This window comes from Punica granatum, chromosome 7 (genome assembly GCF_007655135.1).
Source record: "Punica granatum isolate Tunisia-2019 chromosome 7, ASM765513v2, whole genome shotgun sequence".
Taxonomy (NCBI): domain Eukaryota; kingdom Viridiplantae; phylum Streptophyta; class Magnoliopsida; order Myrtales; family Lythraceae; genus Punica; species Punica granatum.
In genome coordinates, this window is record NC_045133.1 from 28,407,499 (window position 1) to 28,429,392 (window position 21,894).

The 21,894-nt window shown below is 39.6% G+C and overlaps 3 protein-coding genes across 6 annotated transcripts; 2 read left to right on the forward strand and 1 right to left on the reverse strand.

The window, feature by feature from the left end:
• The first annotated feature begins 2,781 nt into the window (after positions 1-2,781).
• Positions 2,782-7,466, forward strand: LOC116213922 (C2 domain-containing protein At1g53590-like). Of its 3 annotated transcripts, none has more exons than XR_004158176.1 (12): positions 2,782-3,156; positions 3,577-3,651; positions 3,788-3,931; positions 4,204-4,299; positions 4,387-4,515; positions 4,641-4,793; positions 4,904-4,945; positions 5,568-5,634; positions 5,721-5,813; positions 5,927-6,148; positions 6,247-6,331; positions 6,429-6,460. XR_004158176.1 is itself a non-coding variant. In XM_031549069.1 (12 exons), exons 1-12 carry the CDS (start codon positions 3,052-3,054, stop codon positions 6,711-6,713), a joined length of 1,488 nt encoding a protein of 495 aa, XP_031404929.1. In that variant the 5' UTR covers positions 2,785-3,051; the 3' UTR covers positions 6,714-7,466. The 3 variants fall into 3 exon arrangements, 2 of the variants coding, with proteins under 2 accessions (XP_031404929.1, XP_031404930.1); XM_031549069.1 differs by having other exon boundaries at positions 2,785-3,156; positions 5,927-6,110; positions 6,217-6,331; positions 6,429-7,466; XM_031549070.1 differs by having other exon boundaries at positions 2,785-3,156; positions 5,951-6,110; positions 6,217-6,331; positions 6,429-7,466.
• A 96-nt stretch (positions 7,467-7,562) lies between these two features.
• On the reverse strand, positions 7,563-17,524 carry LOC116213921 (putative callose synthase 8). Its single transcript, XM_031549068.1, has 41 exons — positions 17,189-17,524; positions 17,003-17,103; positions 16,714-16,835; positions 16,549-16,630; positions 16,326-16,436; positions 16,114-16,233; positions 15,925-16,017; positions 15,742-15,833; positions 15,511-15,631; positions 15,244-15,381; positions 15,096-15,172; positions 14,841-15,000; positions 14,610-14,735; positions 14,401-14,518; positions 13,974-14,305; positions 13,812-13,864; positions 13,654-13,714; positions 13,489-13,567; positions 13,349-13,398; positions 13,155-13,241; positions 12,944-13,075; positions 12,775-12,869; positions 12,606-12,690; positions 12,356-12,516; positions 12,130-12,253; positions 11,951-12,045; positions 11,719-11,866; positions 11,474-11,625; positions 11,234-11,340; positions 11,026-11,148; positions 10,880-10,948; positions 10,624-10,792; positions 10,426-10,537; positions 10,217-10,336; positions 10,029-10,144; positions 9,858-9,941; positions 9,655-9,767; positions 9,329-9,558; positions 8,391-9,239; positions 8,129-8,314; positions 7,563-8,025 (listed from the first exon to the last, which is right to left on the reverse strand). Exons 1-41 carry the CDS (start codon positions 17,430-17,432, stop codon positions 7,786-7,788), a joined length of 5,877 nt encoding a protein of 1,958 aa, XP_031404928.1. The 5' UTR covers positions 17,433-17,524; the 3' UTR covers positions 7,563-7,785.
• A 1,739-nt stretch (positions 17,525-19,263) lies between these two features.
• On the forward strand, positions 19,264-21,883 carry LOC116214224 (pentatricopeptide repeat-containing protein At1g53600, mitochondrial). 2 transcript variants are annotated; one of them, XM_031549585.1, is made up of 2 exons: positions 19,264-19,767; positions 19,852-21,883. In XM_031549585.1, the coding sequence occupies exons 1-2, from the start codon at positions 19,390-19,392 to the stop codon at positions 21,553-21,555; spliced, it is 2,082 nt and encodes a 693-aa protein (XP_031405445.1). In that variant the 5' UTR covers positions 19,264-19,389; the 3' UTR covers positions 21,556-21,883. The 2 variants fall into 2 exon arrangements, with proteins under 2 accessions (XP_031405445.1, XP_031405444.1); XM_031549584.1 differs by having other exon boundaries at positions 19,265-21,883.
• Positions 21,884-21,894: the final 11 nt, after the last annotated feature.

Below are 21,894 nucleotides of genomic sequence, written 5' to 3' on the forward strand. Positions count from 1 at the left end.
TTTTATTTTAAAAATAAAGTTTTTAATTTTTTTTAAAATATATATATATATATATATATTTGAGGGATCACTCATTATTTTCTTGACCTTTTAGCTTTCTTTAAAAAAAATTTATTTGAATTTTTAAAATATATAAATATAGATTTGTGCAATTAATCATTATTTTCATTTTTTTAAGCTTTTCTTGTAAAACGATTTTTTCGTTTTTTAATTTTATAAAATATTTTAGAACATATAAATATGTATTTGTGAGTCTGCTATTAGTTTCTCAATATTTTGAACTCTTTTTAAAAGTCAAATTTTTAAAATTTTCAAAACATATAGATACAGACATAGATTTATGGGAACACTCATTATTTTCAATTTTTTTTTAAATTAAAAATATTTTATGAAAAGATCTCAATAAAATAAATCGCGTAAGATTATATTTGCTTTTCAAAAAGCTAATCGGATCATATATTCTTTTATAAATATGGATATGATGTGTTATCTATATTCTTTTATATATATATATATATATATATATATATATATATATATGATGTGTTATCAGATCATGTATTCATTTTATATTCTTTAATTTTGCATATGCACACGACCTTAGTTTGGTATGTCTACCAATAGACATGAAAGTGAATTCTTCAATTTTTTACTTTTCTAACATGTAGACTTTTGAAATTTTTTTGGATTTTTCAATTTATGTATATAGGTAACATAAGACACGATGTATTACCACCATATAACGTGGTTGAAATTTTTTTTATGCAAAATCTCTTTTCAAATTGGGAGAAATGAAATTTCCAAATTTTTTTACCTCTTTTATTTGTACTAATGCACCATTTTTTTATTAATTTATTTGTAAAATATTATTGTTGTTATTATTATTATTAGTCTTATATATTTAGTAGTAATAGTGTATTGTTATTGATTTTAAATTATTACTTTTAACAACTTATAATAATATTTTACATAATAAAATCATGTTCTATTCCGTGTAACGCACGCACGGGCTTTATGACTAATATGCATATATTTTAGGTTCATCTAAATATCTAATTAGGAAGCATATTATCATTTTGCCCTACTTTGAGTTCAGATTGGATTCAAGTAATAATATTTAATAAGCATCAATAGAAGAAAAAATGTAAGCCAACTGTATATGTTATAATATGTACAAATACTTTGTTCTCACCTTTTCACATATTTGGTGTCTGCTATCGCGTGAGCGCGTCATTCAACCGGTATATATTAAAATCCAAACACTATCATTTAGCTAAGGCGACCAGTTTGAAATTCTATAATCAACTACTACTATGTACTATATATATATATATATATATATATATATATATATATATATATCCTGAATTTGACCGATGCAATTGTGCATTCGATCATTGAATATTCTACGTGAACGGAAGATTGCAATCAGCCATGGATGGAGTGGAGCAGGTGGGACAAGTTACATCCATACATACACATATATATAATCGTTACGTCTCAAAATCTACATCCGCGTATGGAGCAGGTGTGCCATCCAATCACTGAGATTAATTTAATTTAATTAGGTCCACATCCAAATGGTCATGCTCATCTGCCTTTGTACTCGTATATTATGCACACTTCTAGATTTTTTCATCAATTAATCAAAAATTAAAGAAAAATACGTAATTTTCCTAATAACATCAAAACTCTTTTTTTTTAAAAAAAATGGGGGGAGACATTGTCTTCCTCAGCTTTCCCGGTCTATCTCTGCATTCAATATTTCAGAACTAATCGAAACAAGAACAAAGAAGGGGGAAAAAAAAAGAAGGTTTTAGATTGTTGGCCAAAAAGATATTTTTGTATGTAAGTTTGGCCTCTCGTCCAACTGTCGTGGATCTTAGCCAGCAGCATTAACGAACGATACGCAATATCCAATTAGGCCATACGTACCGTCCCATTTGCTCTTTTAATTTACTGGAATAAAGGAGGGGAATCGGCTAGCGGGATTTTATCGGTTCAAATTCTTAAAATGATCACGATGACGATTCACTGTGCTAATTAATAAGTTCCTCATCACAGCCGGCAAACGCGGGGTATAGTCCAAAATTTATAATCATCAAAACAAAACAATGAACTCCCATAATTCCATTCCTGGCCAAAAGAAAAAAAATGAAAAGAGAGAGAGAGAGAGAGAGAGAGAGAAAACGGATAAATTGGCAAGAAACATGGCCCCTACGTAATGTATGGAATGCATGGGAGATGGAATGGCCATCCACTTTTGAACAGTCCCAATCTTGCGGCCCATGAACTATCCGCCCACAGCACACACCACTTGACTTGCATTGCAGCATCCCGTGCACCCACGCGCCCATTAGCTTAACAAAACTTCATTTACTCGGCAAAAGTGCAGGCGGTGCAAGTCAAATCGCTCTGTTTGGTTTCAGAGTTATATTTTAGAATCACAATTCTAACTTAATTCTACCCACTACAAAACAAAATAACTCATACAAAATCAAAGAGTGTGTCCCATTTATATTACTTTTTTCCACAACAAAACAACATAACTCTTACAAAGTCAAAGGGTGGACTCCATTTATACCACTCAAAATCAAAATCAAAATCACAATTCTAAAATCCTACTATGAAACCAAACACCACCTTCAGCTTCCCCGCCGCCGTAACCGTAATGCGTCTCTCTCTCTCTCTCTCCTCTCTTTTGCTTGCTGACACTTAAGAAAAAGAAATTCATCATTCACGTCCTCTTCTCTTCTCCATCGCCTTTTCGCTTTCGCAAAGTTTGCTGCGTTTTTTTTTTTTTTCTCTTCATTTCTTCTCAAATATTATCTCAATTAATTACTTACTTCCCTTCCATTACAGCTTCCAGGCAGTTAAAAAGTTGTGGCCTTTTGTTTCGTTTATTTGGTGTTGAATTCATTTGATATATCACTGATGGAGTTTCCGTGAGTGCCGTCCTTCCTCTCTCTCTTTCCCGAATCGGTGGGAGTTTGGCAAAACAAAGGATAAGGTCATTTAAAGGGAGACAAAGACAAAGAGGTTTTCAATGATATGATACGCCATGTATGCATTGTGCTTCTTTGTCTTTGGCTTCTCTGTGAATACAATTTGGGTCACCCAGTTGCGTATTTTGTCTCCTTGATCCATCTTTACCTGGTATGACTGAGCGAGTCCCTTCTCTTCTCTCTGCGTGTGTTTATTCCGTTCCTTATTTCTCTCTGAATTCACTTATTAGCTCCAGAGAGGATACTCGTTGAACACTTCAAAGAACGTACGTTTTTACATTATTTCTTGCTCGGAAAGAATGATGAAGAGATCCAAGAGAAGCCAATTTATAGAGTATATAATAAGTTTCTGCTATATATATATATGTATATATATAAGGATAGGGGGAAACAGAAAAACGAGGAAGTCAAACTGAAAATGATGGAACTTTTCTGCAATAATTAAAGGATGGATTTTTAGTATTTATGGATATTTCTGCCCAATCTGTTCTTCTTGATAAGTTATTTGAACAAATAGAGCTCTAGTAAGTAAGTACTCAACATTCTGGACATTCACTTTCTTTCCGGAAAGGTTCATGAGCGCTACGTGATGAGATTGCGGAAGAAGCTGGAGTACGAGGGAAAGAGACAATCCAATCAAAGACGGGTACTGTGGGAACAACTTTTTTTTATTTTTTTTTATTTTCTGTTCCTGCATCGGCTGTTTTAATTTTAAAACACATTTTAGATTCTATCACCTTCTCAGGAAGGAACGCCTCTTATGAACATGCCTGTTCGTTTAGGTACTGACTGACTCTGAGACCGTGCGGTGGTTAAACCATGCAGTCCAGAAGTTATGGCCCGTCTGTGTAGAGCAAATTGTTTCTCAGAAACTTCTCCTTCCCATCATCCCTTGGTTCTTGGCCAAGTACAAACCGTGGACCCTGGTATCATTACTATCTGAGATTACTGCTTATGGTTTTTTGTTTCTTGGGTTGATGATCTGTCCAATAGGTCTCATCGATTCTTTTTCTTTCAATGTGTAAAATCTATCAATCATTCCTGTGATTGTCTTTTAATTGGCCATATAAAGGAGCTTAAAGAAACTGCGAGTTGTCGGTTCTAATGGTCAAACTTTGTTGTTGAATAGAGAAGGGAGTTCTTTATGATAGTATAGTAGCTCTTCCATTTCATCCTTGATACAAAATGATTTCTGCAGAAGGAGGCCAAATTCCAAACCCTTTGCCTGGGAAAGAAACCCCCGTTGTTCACTGAAATTCGGATTCTTCATCAGACCACTGATGAAGACCACTTGGTACCTACATTTACATTTTTCACGATCAGCACCCCACAACTGAACCTTGAAAATTATCATGAAGAGGAAATCGGGAATCTGCTGCAGGTCCTACAGGTGGGAGTGAATTTCCTCACGGCAGGTATGAGTTCAATACTTGCTGTCAAGCTAAGGAAAAGATTGGGATTCGGAATATCTACAAAATTGCATTTGACTGGCATGCACTTAGAAGGGAAGGTAATCCATTTCACGGCTAATAATATATTACTGAAAATATCTGCTGCGTCTTCATTTTATTACTAGGAACTGAACCGTCACAGGAATCGTTACTTTGTAGTTATGGACTTCTTTCTTTCTTGTAGCTCTCGGTGGGCGTCAAGTTTACTGGTAAATGGCCTTTTCTTGAACGTATACGAGTATGCTTTGCTGAGCCACCTCATTTTCAGATGGTTGTGAGGTCTGTTTCTGCACATGGACTCGATGTCTCAGAACTTCCTGGTATTGCTGGATGGCTAGTAAGTCTTTTCCTCCGAGAAAAAAAATACCTGATAGGTTAAGTGTTCCTTTCTCTCTTTCTTCACTGCATGGGGAATTAAAGCTTTTGATAAATTGCCTTCTTGGATAGGACAAACTCCTGTCAGGTGCATTTGAGGAGACACTGGTCGAGGTAGAAATTCTTGTCATTTCAGAATCTTAGTGCTTCTGTTTAGTCATAAGTTTCTCGCATCTTGTCATTTTCGGTCAAATGAGATGTCACATGACTTGGGATTTACATATATATATGTCATGCAATCGGAGCTTTAATTATCATAACTAGGAAAAAAGAACTTACGAAGTTGCTTGCGTGGGAATCAACAAAAAGTTGGAGGGTTGGACTTCGGAAGTTGTCTGGATCTCATCTCTAAAAGGAAGGAAACTCAACACTGTCATTCTAGGCTGGTCTTAACTTGATATATATATATCATTTGGAAGGAGAGGGAGAGGAACACAAGGATTTATCAGAAGCAGACCTCCTCACTTGCAAATATTAATCAGCAAGTCTTGCTGGTGCTTATGTCGAAGTTATACCACAAGCTGACAGATTCCTTAGCTGCTAAAGCCCTTGAATTTGAGCTGTCTTTTCTTTCAATTTTGGCAGTATTAGTATTTTTTTTTCCATCGTTCATTCTTGGATAAGTGGTGTTAAACATCTGTAAATTCCTTCTGATTTATGAAACATTGCAACTTATCCAAAAAATTGTACTTATAATGAGATGTTGAATCTAAACAACAGTCGATTTTTATTGCAGCCAAATATGCTGGTTGTTGATGTTGAAAAACTTGCTGCATCTCAGCAAGGTGGTTCACAGCAGCAAGGTAAAGTACTGCAATTACATAGCTTTCAATATATGTCACTGTAATATAATTATGTTTGCTAAAATAGCATTAGTGTGAATTTTCAGAGAGTTGGTTCTCTGTTGATGTGAGGAAGCCTTTTGCTTATGCCAAAGTAGAAGTGTTAGAGGCATCTGAAGTGAAACCATCTGATCTAAACGGTTCGTCTTAAATCATTCGGATTACTCTGATCTTTTAATCTTTATTATTATTATTATTATTATTATTATTATTTTTGGGTAAATTCATGGGTCGTTTCAGTTCTAACTTGTAGGTTTGGCTGATCCATACGTGAAAGGGCAATTGGGTCCTTACAGGTTCAGAACCAAGACAGCGAGGAATACTCTTTCTCCAAATCGGCAGGAAATGTTCAGGATTCCCATCATGACGTGGGGAGCAACTAATGTGCTGGAATTTGAAGTTCGCGACAAGGATCAGTTCATTGATGATCACCTCGGGTTTGTCTCCGCTCTTTCGAAAACCCACCCCAGTTGAGGTATCATTTCATAATCTTGGGACAGAGCATGTTCTGTTGTCTTAGATTTATTTCTCTTTTTTCTGCAGCAACTGCTGCGTGGATATTAATGATTTCAGAGATGGTCAGAGACACGACATGTGGCTGCCTCTTCAGAATGTTAAGATGGGAAGGTTGCATCTCAGGATAACAGTAGTTGAGAAGGTTAATAAATTTTTCTTCCACATGAGATAAACTGAGTGTTGAATGAGATTCAAAGTGTACATCCCAGATTATTGATCTAAAAATAATGCTTGAACAGGGGCATATTTCTTCGTCTGCTGGAGAATCAGAAAATCATGGAGAGGAAAAGAATTCATCTTCAAAAGAAATAGATAAGGCTTCTGTCTCATCTTTTTTCTCGGAAAAATCTCCAAGAGTGAAAGATACATTGGAATCTATATATATTGAAGGGCAAAGGGGGACTGCAGCATTGGTTCACAGGCCAGGAAGTGGAACTCCACAGATTTGGGAACATCATAGAGGAAAGAACAGGCGTCTTGATACGAATATTCAAGGGGAACCAACGGTTTCATCAGCAGAGTAGAAGCATCAGATAATTCGGAAAGAACCAAAAGGATTTCAAAGAGATGTAGCGTTGCCAGGGGCATAGTAAAGATCAGGTTGATATGTCGAAGAAGTGTAAAAGCGGAGGATTGGCCAGATATTATTGGAGAGGCTACTCAATCTCCTCATATATAACCTTCAAAAGCAGATGGACGTGAAGTCATAAGTCATGGACAATTTTCCAACTGGAAGGGGCTTTTAGCTGAAAGGAGTGATTGGAAGGGTTCCTAGAGAGAACATGAAAGAGGTGCCAAACAGCTTGTCAAGATAAGCTAAGAAATCTGAGAGTTGTTTCAAGGAAGTGGTTCTGGAAACTGTCAGAGGACTAATGCTCTAAATATTTTACTGGTACTTGTTGAGTCGGAAAGGATATTTGATTCCGAGCACCTATTGGTTCTGATAAGAACAAGCACGTAGTCCTAGAAGTCTATACATATTGGAAGACCTGCAGCTTCTAGAAATGTGTTGATACCTGCCAAATCCTGAGCTCTAGCACTACTCCGGAGGAAGCAAATTGTGTTGCCTTAGAATGCTTAGAGGACCGGGCCCATCTGTTTTAGGGTGAATAGGCCAATCAGTTCACGAATTGTACCGGTTGAGGCCTGGCCTTCGGTTGTTTCCTCTTGAGTTTTGTAAATTTTGGTGGAGTTTCTACGCTGTATTTGTAAGTCCTCTGTTTCTGAATATGCAGTACATACATAATCAACTTCTGAAAGCAGCGTTGTGATCAAAAGAAGCTCTTCTCTCATCTTGTGGTACGCTCTTCATCTATTGATTCTAAATTTAGGCACTCATGCAGATGGTTCTGCTTTGAATATGGAAGACACAATTGATAGAATCATTACTGTTCTCGACTTACACTTTGCATAATGAATAATGTGCTATCGAAATTACAGAGTTACTTGGTGATGGTCACCTCAAGGCTTGCTTTGGCTAATGTCATTTACCCCAAGAAAATGATTGTCATCCTATACACACTTTCGGATTCTCTAGGTTGTCAGGAAAGAATAAATTATATACCATATACAGAAGATATTCTCATATTTTCCGGCCTATCCTTGATGCTGTTTTTTAGTTTTTCCTGCAAGAATTGACTGAATCTGCAGTCTTCGATTGAAGGCTTCATTGAAAAGGAAGCGGGTCTGGAAAGCTGATATAATTGGAAGCCATGCCAAACAAGCCACCGGGGCAAACAAGATGACTCCCATTCCATAGTCATATGCTCGGGCAAGGACCCGCGCAAAATCCCATAATCCCGTATTCTCAATTTTGGGCCTCACAGCTTGTGCAATCTGTAATGGTTCAGATGCAAATTTAGAAAAAGAAGGGACAAAAGATCATCAGGAGATAAAAGAATAAAGAGAGAGAGTTGAAAGTTTTCCACTTGGCCCTCACCAATATGAGCCCCCACCCAGTCGGCAAAAATGCAAGACAGCAGACTATAATGTCCTTCACCGATAATTTGCAGACACCGGAGAGAGAGACTATAATGGACAGAACGCCGAGGAAGAGGAACACTTTGAAAAGCCGAAACACGAGATGGTAAGTTGCACTGAACTGTTGCCTCCCCATATTCACTGCCTGCAATTGTATCATATCAAAGTTACGTTGCAACTCAAGCTTTCCAGTGAATAAGAAGACAGTCGAAATAACGTACCTTGACTAATAGGAATATTGCAAGTAGGACTATCCAAGAAAGCACATATACGAGGAAGTTCTTGCTCTTCTGAGAGATGTCAAGATGATATACCAGGCCATACTGATACAGGAAGAATCTCAGGGAGAGAAGAATTTCAATTAACCGAGCACTCAAACCTGAGCGGCGGATATGGGCTTGTTCCTCGTCCCACCATGACTGCCAACTCTTATCAGGCTGAACTCCGATTCCTCCTTGAACCTTAATCCACTTGTTCCAATCTTTCCAGTCATCAACAATCTTTTCCCAGCTGAAGCCCGATGGATTGAACAGAAAGGGAGCAAAAAGCCAAGTAATGGACATGAACCATACAGAGTAAGTGATCAGAACATACGCCATGCTGCTCTGGTAAGACCTCCGGAACAGATCATAGATGATCAGAAGGAGTAAAAGTTCAAATCCTTTAACAATGTGGCTTCGAGAATATAGTCTGTAGTTCTCACAGAAACTTGCATGGAACACGACGACTTTTCTTCCAGTGGGTCTGTATTTGGCTCCTCCATGAAGGATGGTTCGACCAAAATAGTGAGTTTTCGTCCCGAGGGAGAAGGTGAAGAAAACTGAAGCGAGCTGAAGCTGCATGAGGACAAAGTCTTTCAGGGCCATTAAGAATCCTTTCTCTAGTCCGATCTCCATAACCATCGGCAGGCCTGTTAAAAGTCCAAGTTGGATGAATGATTGTGATGCTAGAGCTGTCTCAAGGGACTGAACATTTTGAACATTTGCCTCGAGCATGAGAGCCCTTGCTAGCCCGCTGAGAACCAGGTAAAGTTGGCCATAAAGGAACACATAAATCCCGATAACTGATATCTGAGACACATGAAAACAGCAATCTTGACTTAAATTCAATACCAGACACGAAATATAGAAGGACAGGGAAAACTTTAAAGGGTTCCTACCAGACTGCTAAAGTAGAAACCAATGGTTGTAAAGTAACAAGAGAGCATGCGAAAGAAGTCAAATTGCTGCCCAAGTCGATATATATCACGGCTTAGAGTTTGTTCGCTGTTTCCATTTGCTACTTTAGCTTCAAATTTCGATATCTGATTTAGGCCCACATCACGGCCTTTTCCCACTTGTATGTACTCGTGAAACGTGATACTCCCTCTGCGCAAAGTAGAATTGAACCCTAGAATGCAAAAGGAAATTACTCATACTTTGCATCTCGGGTGTCAGAATATTAGATGATCGGATCAATTACTTATATCAGTAAGTTTATATTTACCGGCAAACACATCCTCACTCAAGTTTATCGTTTTTGATGCTTTGCCGATGCCTCCTCTAGTGATGTGAAACAGCCTGTCAAATATATCAGGATGTCCATAGTGGAATCTTACCCTGAGGAACAGATCGAGCATGAGAAACGATCAGATTAATTAATTAGCTTAGAAGAGTTGCTGTTTTATGCTGCTTTGAATCACTCATTACCTGAGGGGATTGGCGAGGAGCCTCTGACCGATTGTGACAAAGCTAGTCTCTTGATACGACATGAACCACGCAAGAGAAGAAACGCTGCAATATTGATTGAACTTCCATAAGGCTACCGCAGCAGAAAGATTACCTACTTCGTAATACTTTGTATTTTCTATAATATCTCACCTTCCGGTGAATATGTGTTCCCTTAGTCCAAGTATAGTAGGAGGACGATGCCCATTGTGCTGAAGGAATTCTTGCAAAAGATTCCTCATCTTGATAGCTTCTTCAAGATAGTTGTCCTATAAATTAGAAGGCAATACTGTTAAATGTCAGAACGAACTCATTTAGTATCCCGAAAAGAGAAAACCTACTTGGTTCATATCAATTGTTTGCAGAGCTTCGCCACGAGTGAAGATTATGGCATGGTTTTGATTTTCAGGCTTCCCTTCTCCAATTATTGGGGGACCAGGAAGTTTTATCCGGTAAATTTCCTGTAGAACACGATGCCAGGTGATGTTTCTTCTGCCTAAGTTTGTAAACTATGTAGTTAATGAAATGGTTCCCTGATAATTTTCTCTACCTGGTCGAAGTCATTTACGGCCTTAACCAATATAGATGAATAAACCTTTTGAGGCTTGCCTTCAACGATCTCTTCTTTCTCCTCAACATAGGCCACACGAAGAGAGGGATACCTTCAAACAGCATGTTCAATGTATAGTCAATTAGAGCTGATCGATTCCTTAGCTTTCACAAATTCATTCTGGTTAAGTGACATTACCTTATCATTAGCTCAAGTACGTCTTTGAAATGTGGGTCTCCAGAAACCTTTTGGGACCCAAACATTTGACAGGACACAACATACGTAAATTTGAGGTCTGCTAAAGCATCTAATTGTGCAGATAATTCACGATCTTCTCTATCAACACTGTCATAGCCTTCAATGATTTCTGCAAGAACAGCAGTATAGAGGATCAGGGAATGTCCGACTGAATTATTCTCAATATAAAAATATTACAAGTGAGTATATTGCGTACCTTGATCCGTTGATTGCTCAAGAAAAGCTTGCAGTCTCAAGGATTCTCTATGGTACATGATTCCTCTGACTGTCATGTACAATATTTCACGGTTTAAAAAAGCAAAGTCCATGAAAAAGCCTCTTGATAAATTTAGGAAAACTAACCCGTTCTGCTTAGTGTCTGTCCACGGAAAGAGGCCCAACTTCTTAAATCCTCCTCTCGGCTCTCATCCTTATATTCTTCCGTATCTTCATATCCCACCCGTTCCAAGAAGTTTTTCCACTCGTCTACATTAATGAATAGGAAAGATCATAAGACCAAAGCTGACTTCAAGTGAATAAAGTCAATAGTAATACTCCTAGTAGCAATTACCAGGATATATCCTCTGCATGTAAAAGATGATGGGAACTCCTTCTCGGCTCGAATGGAGTTCCGTCATCGAGAAGTTTATGTCTTCCATGTAATGTGGAGTCAAAACACTGTAAAAGGAGGAGAAAATGTATTTCACAAGAATAATCATAGCTGTTTAGGATGCGTTCCCGACTTAAGAGATAATTACACTCTTGCAGAAAATTCAACAGATTGTTCCATGGATTCCTAATCTCACATTACCTGAATGACAGCATGTTTTGAACTTTTGGAGCAGTAGGCATGTCCATGAAAAGGGATGTAACGAAGAAGGACAAGCGCCTTCGAGCCTCCAGATTAGAAGGTATGTCCATTGCTGTATCTTTGATCGTCAAAAGCAGATAGAAGCGGTTAATCTGAAAACCGAACGAATAAATACTTAGGAAAATTGATGGATCGGGTGGTCCAGTCTGGTATGTCAAACTATGGTTGCACGAAATCAACTATACCTGGTCCTTCAAGATGCCACTATCAGGCAATGGAAAATTGATGGAATCCTCTCCATCAGCTGAGCCGAACAACTCCCTTCCCATCCTTTCGGAGAGGTAAGTATGTTCACCATCTAGTTGTCTAGAGTAGTTGAGCAAATCCAAAACTCTGTTGCAATCATCCATCGTTATTCACTGATTGAAGCATTAAATCGGTCTCAGAAAGTGTTAGTCTCTAGAGAAGACGACTGACCTGTCACCATTAACCATCATATCACAGGTCACGAGCTCAAACATGTCTTGAAGTACTTTCACGACCTTGCTGTGATGCTTCTCGTCCCCACCAAGCTTATAAGAACAAGAAGTTGCTGTTGTTACAGTTCCCTCAAATTGATGAGATCTAACTAATTATTGGTTTGTTTGGTGATGTACCAGAAGTTCCAGTAGTTCAACGCATTTATCTCGTAGAGTTGGTAGTGGGCTCAACTTGAAGTTCTCAAAAAGGCTCGACTTCTCAATGCTCAAATCGACTTCGTCCAGTATATAAGATATTATCCTGAACAAGTTCCAGAGATGCTTGGGAAGCAGAATTGTGCAAGAACGATAACAATATTACAACTAAAGAGGACGGTTAATGAACATTATATTACAATTTTACCTTTTCTCCAGGTCTCCCACGACAAGGATCTCGAGGAAGTACTTGAATGACTCGTAGCATTCCTTCACAGCATAGTACATATTCTTATCTTTCCGTATCTTCCGGAAAAGGATATCATCCTTCCCCACAAAATCTTTGGCAATGCTCAATGCCGTAGAAAACTGTCAGACAATAGGATTATACATCACCATTACAAAATGACTCGAAGAAAACTGGGAAAGCAAAGATTTTTCACTATATAAATATGCACCTTATTTGCTAGGAGGAAAACGGGCCAACGGACCACTCCTGATAATATCTCTGACGACGTTGGTATCATCATCAAGTCTAGCTCCCTATATCCATCGAAGAAGCATAACTTAGTCAAGATATTTTGGAGAAACTACTGGAAGGCAACTCAGCAGCAGCAAAAACCAAACCTATTGCTTATCAAGTCCTCCATTCGAAGTTTGCTGATTATTTGATTCCACACAAGAACAAACTTTGCAAGGGTGTTTCTCTCGGTTTCGGACGCCTGAGAGTTTGTGGATTCACTGGTCAGCAGAAAAGTCAAAAGATAAACAACCCCTGGAGTATTTCTACTCCTACCTTATGAAATCTTCTGCTAAAGAACCCATTTCTTCTACCCTTTCGGTCGTTTTTCAGTGGAGGGACAAGGCGGGCATTAAACGCGTAAGGCAAGGACTGGAATCTGCTTCTCAGCATTCCTAAAGTTCTGATCTAAAAAGACATAGAGGAGTGAAGCTACTAAGAGAAAACAAAAGGAAAACGAGAATAAAAAAAAAGTAGTAATTTTTACCTCTCCAAGATGATGCAGTATGCCATAGACTCCACCGAACATCGTACAGAAGACAGAGTACCAAATTTGTGTATCCATAAAGTAAACCTTTTTGCCAATGTAAGGATGTAATTAAGAAGGAGAGCAGAAACCTATAGAATGTGAAATATAGGTGCAGCGTAGTATAAAGCCGAAACAGGTATCGAGACACTTACAACAATTACAGGAGCCCATATTGCAATAACTGCACCAGCATTACTCTGAACTGGAAGGAGGAAGTTCCTCGTTAGGTTATCAACAGGATTCAAGCAGAAATTTTTGTAACATTTCATCTTATGAAATAGATTGTTTATACCCTTTGGCAAAAACTCGTGCCAGTCATACTCCACACCCATTTCCATTATATGTCTAGTCGGCACAATCAGTGGTTTTATCTGCACAAGAGATATTTTTAGTCGACATCTGACTACTCTAGGCAAACAAAAAGAAAAATAATCTTCAATTTGATTAAGAAACTCACCTCGAAGAAGTAGCTGAAGGAGAATTTGCTTGATAAGACTAATATCCAGAATAAGGTGTACCTGCATAGTACATACCGAAAAATATTTAAAAAAAGAAAAGAAAAAACGCAAAGAACAGAGTCCTCGTAAACCTTCAGCATAAGGAAAGAGGCTATACTTCATCTGAGAAACTTGACTTTCTTGCATCCCACGTCCAATGAATAATCCCGGCTACATCCAAAATCATAAGAGAGGGAAAAAAAAGAACAAAGTTGATCTCACTCCTTATCAATTTCCCTCCAGTCATAACGTTGGCTGGAACTAAGAGGAGTTGTTATACCTTTACCCACCACGATAGTAACATGCACAAACGCCAGTTTGAGACCTCGATGTACTTGCTAACTGAGGGAACAAAAAACAAGACCATCTTAATGGCACTGCTGGTCAAGTATATTGCTACAGCGACCATATAGGGAGAGATGCAGAGCTCTTCAAGCCAGCTTGCTCGGGATTTCATGGAGTAGCAAGTGTATTTCCTCCTAGAAGTAGCATAGCAAGTAGGAAGAATTATTGTCCATATTACAGCAACCCCGAGGTTCAGGTATTGTCTTCTTTTCTGAGAGGAATTCATGGTCGTTCTAGCTTTCCATGTGAAGATAATGTCCAATATTGCTGCAAAAAGGCAAACAAAAACCCACTGAGTCTTACAGTTAAATTATCTTTTAACTGTGCTTGATCAGAACTCTGTCTGGGCAAGAGTGTGAAACCTTGGATAAGTTTAAGGATCGAAGAGGTGATGAAGATGCTCATGACATCCTCGAATATTCCCTTGTCAAAAAGTTGAATTGGAGACCCCAAATCATGGCAGGCCATAATAATCATTGCCTTAATACAGAGATATGAGTTGTCAATTCGAGGTCTGCAAGAAGTTTGCAAATCATTTAGATGCTCGCAATATGTTAGCTTAGATACGTACCTGAAGGGCTAAGATGAAAAAGCTCCACATTCTATCAAAGCTCCGGAAAATCTGCCAAAACGAACGAACCTCCACAAAGTTTGTCTTCCCCAACCATTTAGGTTCACGATGTTCCTCCTTTGTACCCTGTGGGAAGGGGTATCTTGGAGTTTGTTATTGCATTACATTACATGAAGCAATTATCATCCACAATGTTTCATTTCAAATGTAGCAATAGATGGCCATTCTTACCCCGAGTTCTTCATCATAAGAATCATTGCTGTTGCCCTCACGTTCATTGGTATGCTCTGACCCCTGAGGTTTCTTGGAGGAAGCATTGTTTGAAGGGCTTACACAGAAGAAATCATGGTCCAGATTCATTGGCCAACTCAGCTCAAAACAATTGGGAGACCTGAAGAATCAGGCAATCAAAGTTAATTTCATGAAAACTGATATTCCATGTACCAAAATTCTGGAGAGAGATGATTTATAAATTTTTTGTCTGACCAGAAGAACTCATTCAGATCATCATAGTTCCTCCAAGTTGAATGATCAGCCGTCCCGTTCTTGCTTTTCTCTGCCTCCTACATTGTTTGATCAAGTTTTAAGATAACAGACAAGGACAAGGACATCTCCTCAATGGGCAAAGTCCTACCTCATAAATAACCTGGTATATGGGGGAAATGACTTTGTTCAGGAAAGATTCGGGTCCTCCTCTAGAAGCTGTCGTGGGATTATCCCATGCTGTTGAGGCAATTGCACCAGTTAATATACCATGCAATTCGTATGCCATCTGGAAAATGAGTACCAGAGGAATGAGTAGAAGGCTCCAAACTGATGTTTTCGGCAATGAAGTGCTTCCATTATCACAGGCCAATATGTCAGCGAAACAACTCATACAGAGTCCTTGATGTTAACTCACGTGGTGAAAGATGTAACATAGACACTCAGGCATGAACCGCAAGTTTGCAGCTTCTCCCCATATGAGAAGGTAAAGCCCCAGATATAGAAGTTTGTATTGTTGAGCTTCCCCTATGGGCAACCTGTACACCAGGAAAATTGAGTTGCTAGAAACTCAATGGTGAAGCGCAAAAACTGACAAGCTCATAGCAAGCCAATGCTAATGTGGAAAATCAAAGGTGATTTTTCTTACCTGATACTGCTTTTCTTGCTGAGAAATTTGCACCAATTTGTGTAATTTTTGAAGATCTTTTTCATCAATTCATCTAATGCCACGTCCACCGACTGACCACACAAATCAAACATTTCCCTCAAATTTAAGCATGTTTTATGAGTACAACCTTCAAGAATCTCCACTCAGATAAGCCAAGTATACCTTCGAGGTTGGGGCCCCCTTATGATTTTTCCGCATTTGAATATTAGCAAGGAGTAGAATAAGATGCTCCCTCTGATTCGCGACATTGCCGTTCTGCTCAAATGCATGGCAGCTGTGTCAGTTTCGAAACTCCATTACTGAAGATAGTCTAATGCCACGTTCTTGGCATGAGTCCCGTTTGTGAATTACCTGAAACCCAAAGAAACCTTGAAGAATATCAAGCAAATCCACAGAGCCCGCGTCTTTCTTCATGTCAGGGGCTGAAGGCAGACCATGAATATTATGAACTGCTGCAACTGCCGCCTTGATCTGCACATTGATATCAATATCAACAGATTTGTGTTGCGCATAGAAAAACAATGTGAAAACACATAGTTAAGAATGTGAAGAACTCCAAGAACCTCGGGGAGTTGCATAATTGCCTGCTGAGCACTTCCATGATCGAGCGGGAGAATGTTATACGGGACATAGAAGTCGGACTTTGCACCGAAAAAATTTTGATCAGCTATACCCTACTAAAGTCAAAAGGTGGATTATGAAATAAGAATGGCAATATCACAGTCTGGAAATTACGCAAATAAGGCATAGCACTAAAAATAAGTTACAGAAATAGGTCAAGTGCACCTGTAAGCCTGTTGCACGGGTAATAGTGTTCAGAACATGGGACACCGCGGAAGCAATTCTTTTTGCATTTGTAATCTTTTCCCTGTAAATTTTGCAAAATAGCATAGGATTTAAGATGATTAAAAGAAAAGATGGCACGTTCTCCAGGAAACGAAGGCGACATACCTATTGTCAAAGTCAAATGATCTCTCATGCTTCGTGATATAATTCTTGTATGCATGATAAACGCGTCTCAGCTCACGAATATCATTCTTTTCTTTTCGTTTCCTTATAGTAATTTCTTCGTCCTGGAAAGCGAGAACACAGCACAATGAAACTGTTATTGGGAGTTAATACAAACATGAAACAATAACTACAGTACATTCAAACTATCTTCGGCCCTTGATACATCTTATTAATGGCATAGGATACATGCCCTTGCGTGAGTGTTAAGTTTCTAAAGCATATGACTTACACGTTCGAGTCGTTTCAGGAGAGAAGTCTTGAACTGCCGAACACCACGGGCATCGGAATTACGGTCCATGTTATGTGCGATTTCAAACGCGTGAAACCGGCCTACAAATGAAACCCATTACAGTCAAAACTCTTCCCATCAAGTTTGGCACTTCACTCATAAATTTGAAAAAGGATAATTTCTTACAAAGATAAGCAATACGAGGCTCCTCTGGCTCGATCAAATTGGCAACCCGGAGGAACCTCTGAATGTCCCGAGCTAAGGTGACTGGTAACTTCTCACTCTCGAACGGCTGCGGCGCGTAATCTTCATCCCTGAAAGTGAGGGAGCCCCCAGCTGTGTTGGAAGTACAAGGAACATCATAGTTGTACTGGTTTCTTTCATAGGCCGAGATAATGGGTTCCACAGGCACAATCTCATTCTCTGCCATTGCAGTGAACAGAGGAGTAGGAGGAGAAGTAGGAGGGAAAGACCAAGATGGAGGGAGGAAGTATATAAGGCGGGTGCTTGTGGGATTTGCTTAGTTGTTTGGTTTTGTGTTTTTGGGTCCATGTGAAAATAATTATAATAATAAAAGAAAGGAAAGCCAAGTTTTAAAGGGGATCCTTAGTGTATCTTCTTTCTTCTGCTTTTGCTTTTTCATGATCAAACAAGTTCTTCTTTTGCTTTGCTCTGCTTTTGCTCTGATTTGAGAGCAAAGAAGGAATGTGAGAGGAAGAAGGTATATCATTGGAAAAGCTTCACCATTCATTTTGACTACTTGGTCATTAATTCTTCAACTCCTCCTTTTACTAGCATGTGCTTGTTACAATCCTTTGTTAGACCTTCAAATCAACCTCTTCACAGGCGCCACCAAAAAACACAAGAAATTTAACTGCCACCTAATCTGCTTCGTGATGTAGGACTGGACCGGCTTCTTCTTGCAATGCAATGGCCAAGTTGAGATTTAGCAGACGATCGAGTTCACAATTATTGGATATGCGTTGCTTAATTTCTAGGAAAGTAGGAATCGGTTACTGTCATTTGCTTTCCTCAGACTTCCGTACATCTCTAGGCTTTTGTGTCCGATGCGACTCATCGACTGGTCAATGTTCAGAGATAGTAAGAGCAACCGTCCACGCTTTTGAATGCAAAGATTATGTCGAGTGACTGATGGATCGGAGAAAGAAGAGAAGAATCCCCATTCAAAAAGGCCAAAAGAAAAAAAAGGAAGGAAAGTTGGTAGGTTTAAATGCATGTTTAATATATATTACTAAGCTAGTGACTGCTGATTAATTAGTTAATACTTTGCAAGAAAAGAAAGCATCACTCTTTTTTTTTTTCCCTCTCTCTCTCTCTCTCTAAATGGGATCCGTTCCCTACTTCTTTTCAGAACCAAAGGAGTCTACATATGTGTGTATGGATATAATATTGCATGCTACGAAGCAAAAAGGCAAAAAGCAATGTTGCTGTGGTGTTGGGAGCTTTTCCGTTTCTTAATTTGGACAGTTTGGCTTTGGAGGGAAAAGAGTCAATTGCTTATATGCTAAGAATCTGCAGAAAACAACAAACAAAGACTGGATGTTTGCATTTGTTTGCTTACTTATAGGTTATATGTTTAATATTTAGTGGGACTATCGTACCTTTTATTAGATATTAAGATTTTTATTTTCTTATAGTAGGTCCATAGGCCTTTCATATAATCGAAAAAAAGACCGGACAATTGCATGGGCTCGTGTACTCAATGTATTCATTCATTTATTAAACCTTAAGAAAAGGTTTGGCTGGCCCCGTTCGTTCGTTGTTCTTCTTCAGGGCAAAGGAAGAGACCTCTACAATGTATTTTGATGGACGGATTTCTTTCCCATCATGCATTTGTGCTCTCTCTTTTGTGTGGTTAAATTCTCTGGAAGAGCTTATATATGAGAACCGTGCTTGTCGTCTTTTTAACGTCCACAGAATTTGTACATACACAGAGCGCTCTACTTCGTGGTCTCATGTACTTTTAATGATTTTTACTTCTTCAACTCGTTACCAGACGTATGAATTTGAACAAAATTGCATAAGTGCGTTGGCAGTTTTGCACCTCGACAACCGAGAATCATATCGTCATCTAAACAGATGTTCTGAACTACTTGGATTTTGTTCTTGCCCGACGTATGGCCTTTCAGTGAAGTGCAATAATGCTCTAACTTACGTGTAACGGCGAAAGAACCAATATGGATTCCAATGTGATTTTTCAATAGATGAGATGACTTATATGTAATTTCATTAAAGTACAGTGGTATTAAATTAATTTCCAGGAATCCGTACTTTCTTGTTTGCTGGGTGGAGACCCTTCCGCGTCGCCAGAGAGAGACTGCCTTCGCTTTGGCTTTGACCATGGGCTCGACATGTAAACGGCAGCTATGCTAGCAAAGCAAAATGCCGCCTTTCTTCATAGAAACCTCTCCAAGCTTCATCTTTCACTCTCGCGTTTGTCCATCCGTGTGGTTCCTGAACCTGATACCGAGTCTGCAGCAGCAAGAGACAAAAGAGACAGCCGTCTCGCTGTTTACTGCAACACCCAGATCACAAAGCATGGAAAGGATGGCGACATTGGGGCCGCAGAATCCGTCTTCAGCCGCATGCCCTTCAAGACCACCGTTTCTTGGACCGCCATGCTGACGGCTTATGCCGAGAACGGCCAGATTGAGAAAGCTCTGCAGGTTTTCGACGAAATGCCCGAGAGGACCACCGCTTCTTATAATGCGATGATCACTGCGTATATACGCAACTGTGTCGACGTAAATAAGGCTTTTCAGCTGTTTTATAAGATCCCTGATCCTAATGCTGTCTCTTATGCTGCCATGGTCACTGGTCTTGTTCAGGCGGGGATGGTGGACATGGCGAAGAAGCTGCATTCTGAAACACCTTTTATGTGGCGGGACCCTGTGTGTTCGAATGCATTGTTAAATGGTTACTTGAAGATGGGTGCGCTAGATGAGGCGGTTCGGGTTTTTGAGAGTATGGAACAGAGAAATGTGGTTTCTTTTAGCTCCATGATTGATGGTTACTGCAAGAAAGGGGCTGTACTCAAAGCTCGAGAATTATTTGACAAGATGCCGGAGCAGAATGTTATCACTTGGACTGCAATGATCAATGGATACCTGCAGATGGGACTTTTCGAAGATGGGTTCATGTTGTTCTTGGATATGAGGAGGGAAGGAGTAGTGGGAGTCAATTCTACTACCTTGACAGTTATTGTAGAAGCCTGCACAGACTCAGAAAGATTTCACGAAGGAGAACAAATGCATGGCCTAGTTTTCCTGCTGGGGTTTCAGTCTGATGTATTTCTGGGTAATTCCACGATCAACATGTACTGCAGGTTCAGCTCCGTAGAGGCTGCTAACAAAATCTTCCAGGCATTGAGCAGGAAAGATGTAGTGACTTGGAATTCTTTGATTGCTGGTTATGCTCAAAGTGGTGATGTCGAGGAGGCTTACAGGCTTTTCCAGAGAATGCCCACGAAGGATGTAGTCTCTTGGACAACTATGATAACGGGGTTTTCTGCCAGTGGAATGACTGAAAAGTCCATCAAGCTGTTTGAAATGATGCCGATCAAAGATGGCATTGCATGGACTGCCATCATATCAAGTTTGGTGAATAATGAGGAATACGAGGAGGCTTTCCGATGTTTCATTAAGATGCTCCGCACTGCTGTCAGACCAAATCCTCTCACTCTGAGCTCTGTTCTCAGAGGTTCATCTGGATTAGCAGCGTTAAACCAAGGATTGCAAGTTCATGCATTTGCAGTGAAAATGGAACTGGAGTATGATACCTCGATACGAAATTCACTCATATCGATGTATTCAAAATGCGGGAATATGATGGATGCCTACAAAATTTTCATAGGAATAAGTGCACCGAATGTCGTCTCTTACAATTCAATAATCACCGGTCTAGCGCAGAATGGATTTGGCGAAAAAGCGCTTAGATTGTTTAAGAAAATGGAGAATGAAGGGCAGTGCCCTAATCAAGTAACTTTTCTTGCCGTTCTCTCAGCCTGCTGTCATGCAGGACTAGTGAAAGAAGGATGGGACCACTTCAAATCCATGAAATCCCGCTACGGGATGGAACCCAAGGGCGACCACTATGCTTGTCTGGTCGATCTGCTAGGACGGGCTGGGTTGCTAGAAGAAGCTGTTTGCTTGATCCGTTCCATGCCGTCTGAGCCACATGGTGGTGTTTGGGGAGCTCTTCTTAGTGCTAGCAAAACCCATTCACGCTTAGATCTAGCAGAGCTTGCAGCTGGAAACCTGATGAAACTGCAACCGGACGATGCAACCCCTTATGTTGTCCTGTCGAGCCTATACGATGCATCGGAAAAGAAATATGAAGGGAACCGTGTCAGAATGGCCCAAAAATCTAAGGGACTAAGGAAGAGTCCAGGATGCAGTTGGATAATCGTGAAAGAGAATGTCCATAGGTTCCTTGCTGGAGACAAATCACATCCGGACATTGAAGAGATTGAATTTACTTTGTGCGCTATTGGGAAAGATATGCAAGTGCGACCAGTAGAATTCCAAGATTGATGTTGCTCACGTGTCCCGATATTCGGAGTACCTCCTAATTGGGCCAATCTCAAAGCTATCGGATGTTGGGGATCTTTCATTTTGTGTCTCACGGGGATAAGGCGACGGAAAGTGGTACTAAATTCCCGCGGAATATGCAATGTGCTGCAAAATATTCCATTAGGTCTGGTCTGGGGCTCTGTTATCATTGTGCAAGGCTACAAAAAGAACTAATGACAGAGGCAGCTCTCTCTTTTGTTTTGTGGCGCCCAAAATACATTACGCGGCTATGATCCCAACCCAACCCAACCCAACCCCTCTTCCGGCCGATTTATCGAAGACACGAGACAAGAAGAGATC

Excerpts from the sequence above, each read along its gene's own strand:
- LOC116213922 (XM_031549069.1), top strand. The coding sequence starts at position 3,052 with ATGATACGCCATGTATGCATTGTGCTTCTTTGTCTTTGGCTTCTCTGT. Across the intron at positions 3,157-3,576 it reads CCTTGATCCATCTTTACCTG|GTTCATGAGCGCTACGTGAT; the intron begins GTATGACTGAGC and ends CTTTCCGGAAAG. Across the intron at positions 6,111-6,216 it reads TTCATTGATGATCACCTCGG|CAACTGCTGCGTGGATATTA; the intron begins GTTTGTCTCCGC and ends TTTTTTCTGCAG.
- LOC116214224 (XM_031549584.1), top strand. The coding sequence starts at position 19,390 with ATGCTAGCAAAGCAAAATGCCGCCTTTCTTCATAGAAACCTCTCCAAG.
- LOC116213921 (XM_031549068.1), bottom strand. The coding sequence starts at position 17,432 with ATGGCAGAGAATGAGATTGTGCCTGTGGAACCCATTATCTCGGCCTAT. Across the intron at positions 16,836-17,002 it reads TCCTGAAACGACTCGAACGT|GACGAAGAAATTACTATAAG; the intron begins GTAAGTCATATG and ends CTCGCTTTCCAG. Across the intron at positions 11,867-11,950 it reads ATGATGGTTAATGGTGACAG|AGTTTTGGATTTGCTCAACT; the intron begins GTCAGTCGTCTT and ends TGATTGCAACAG.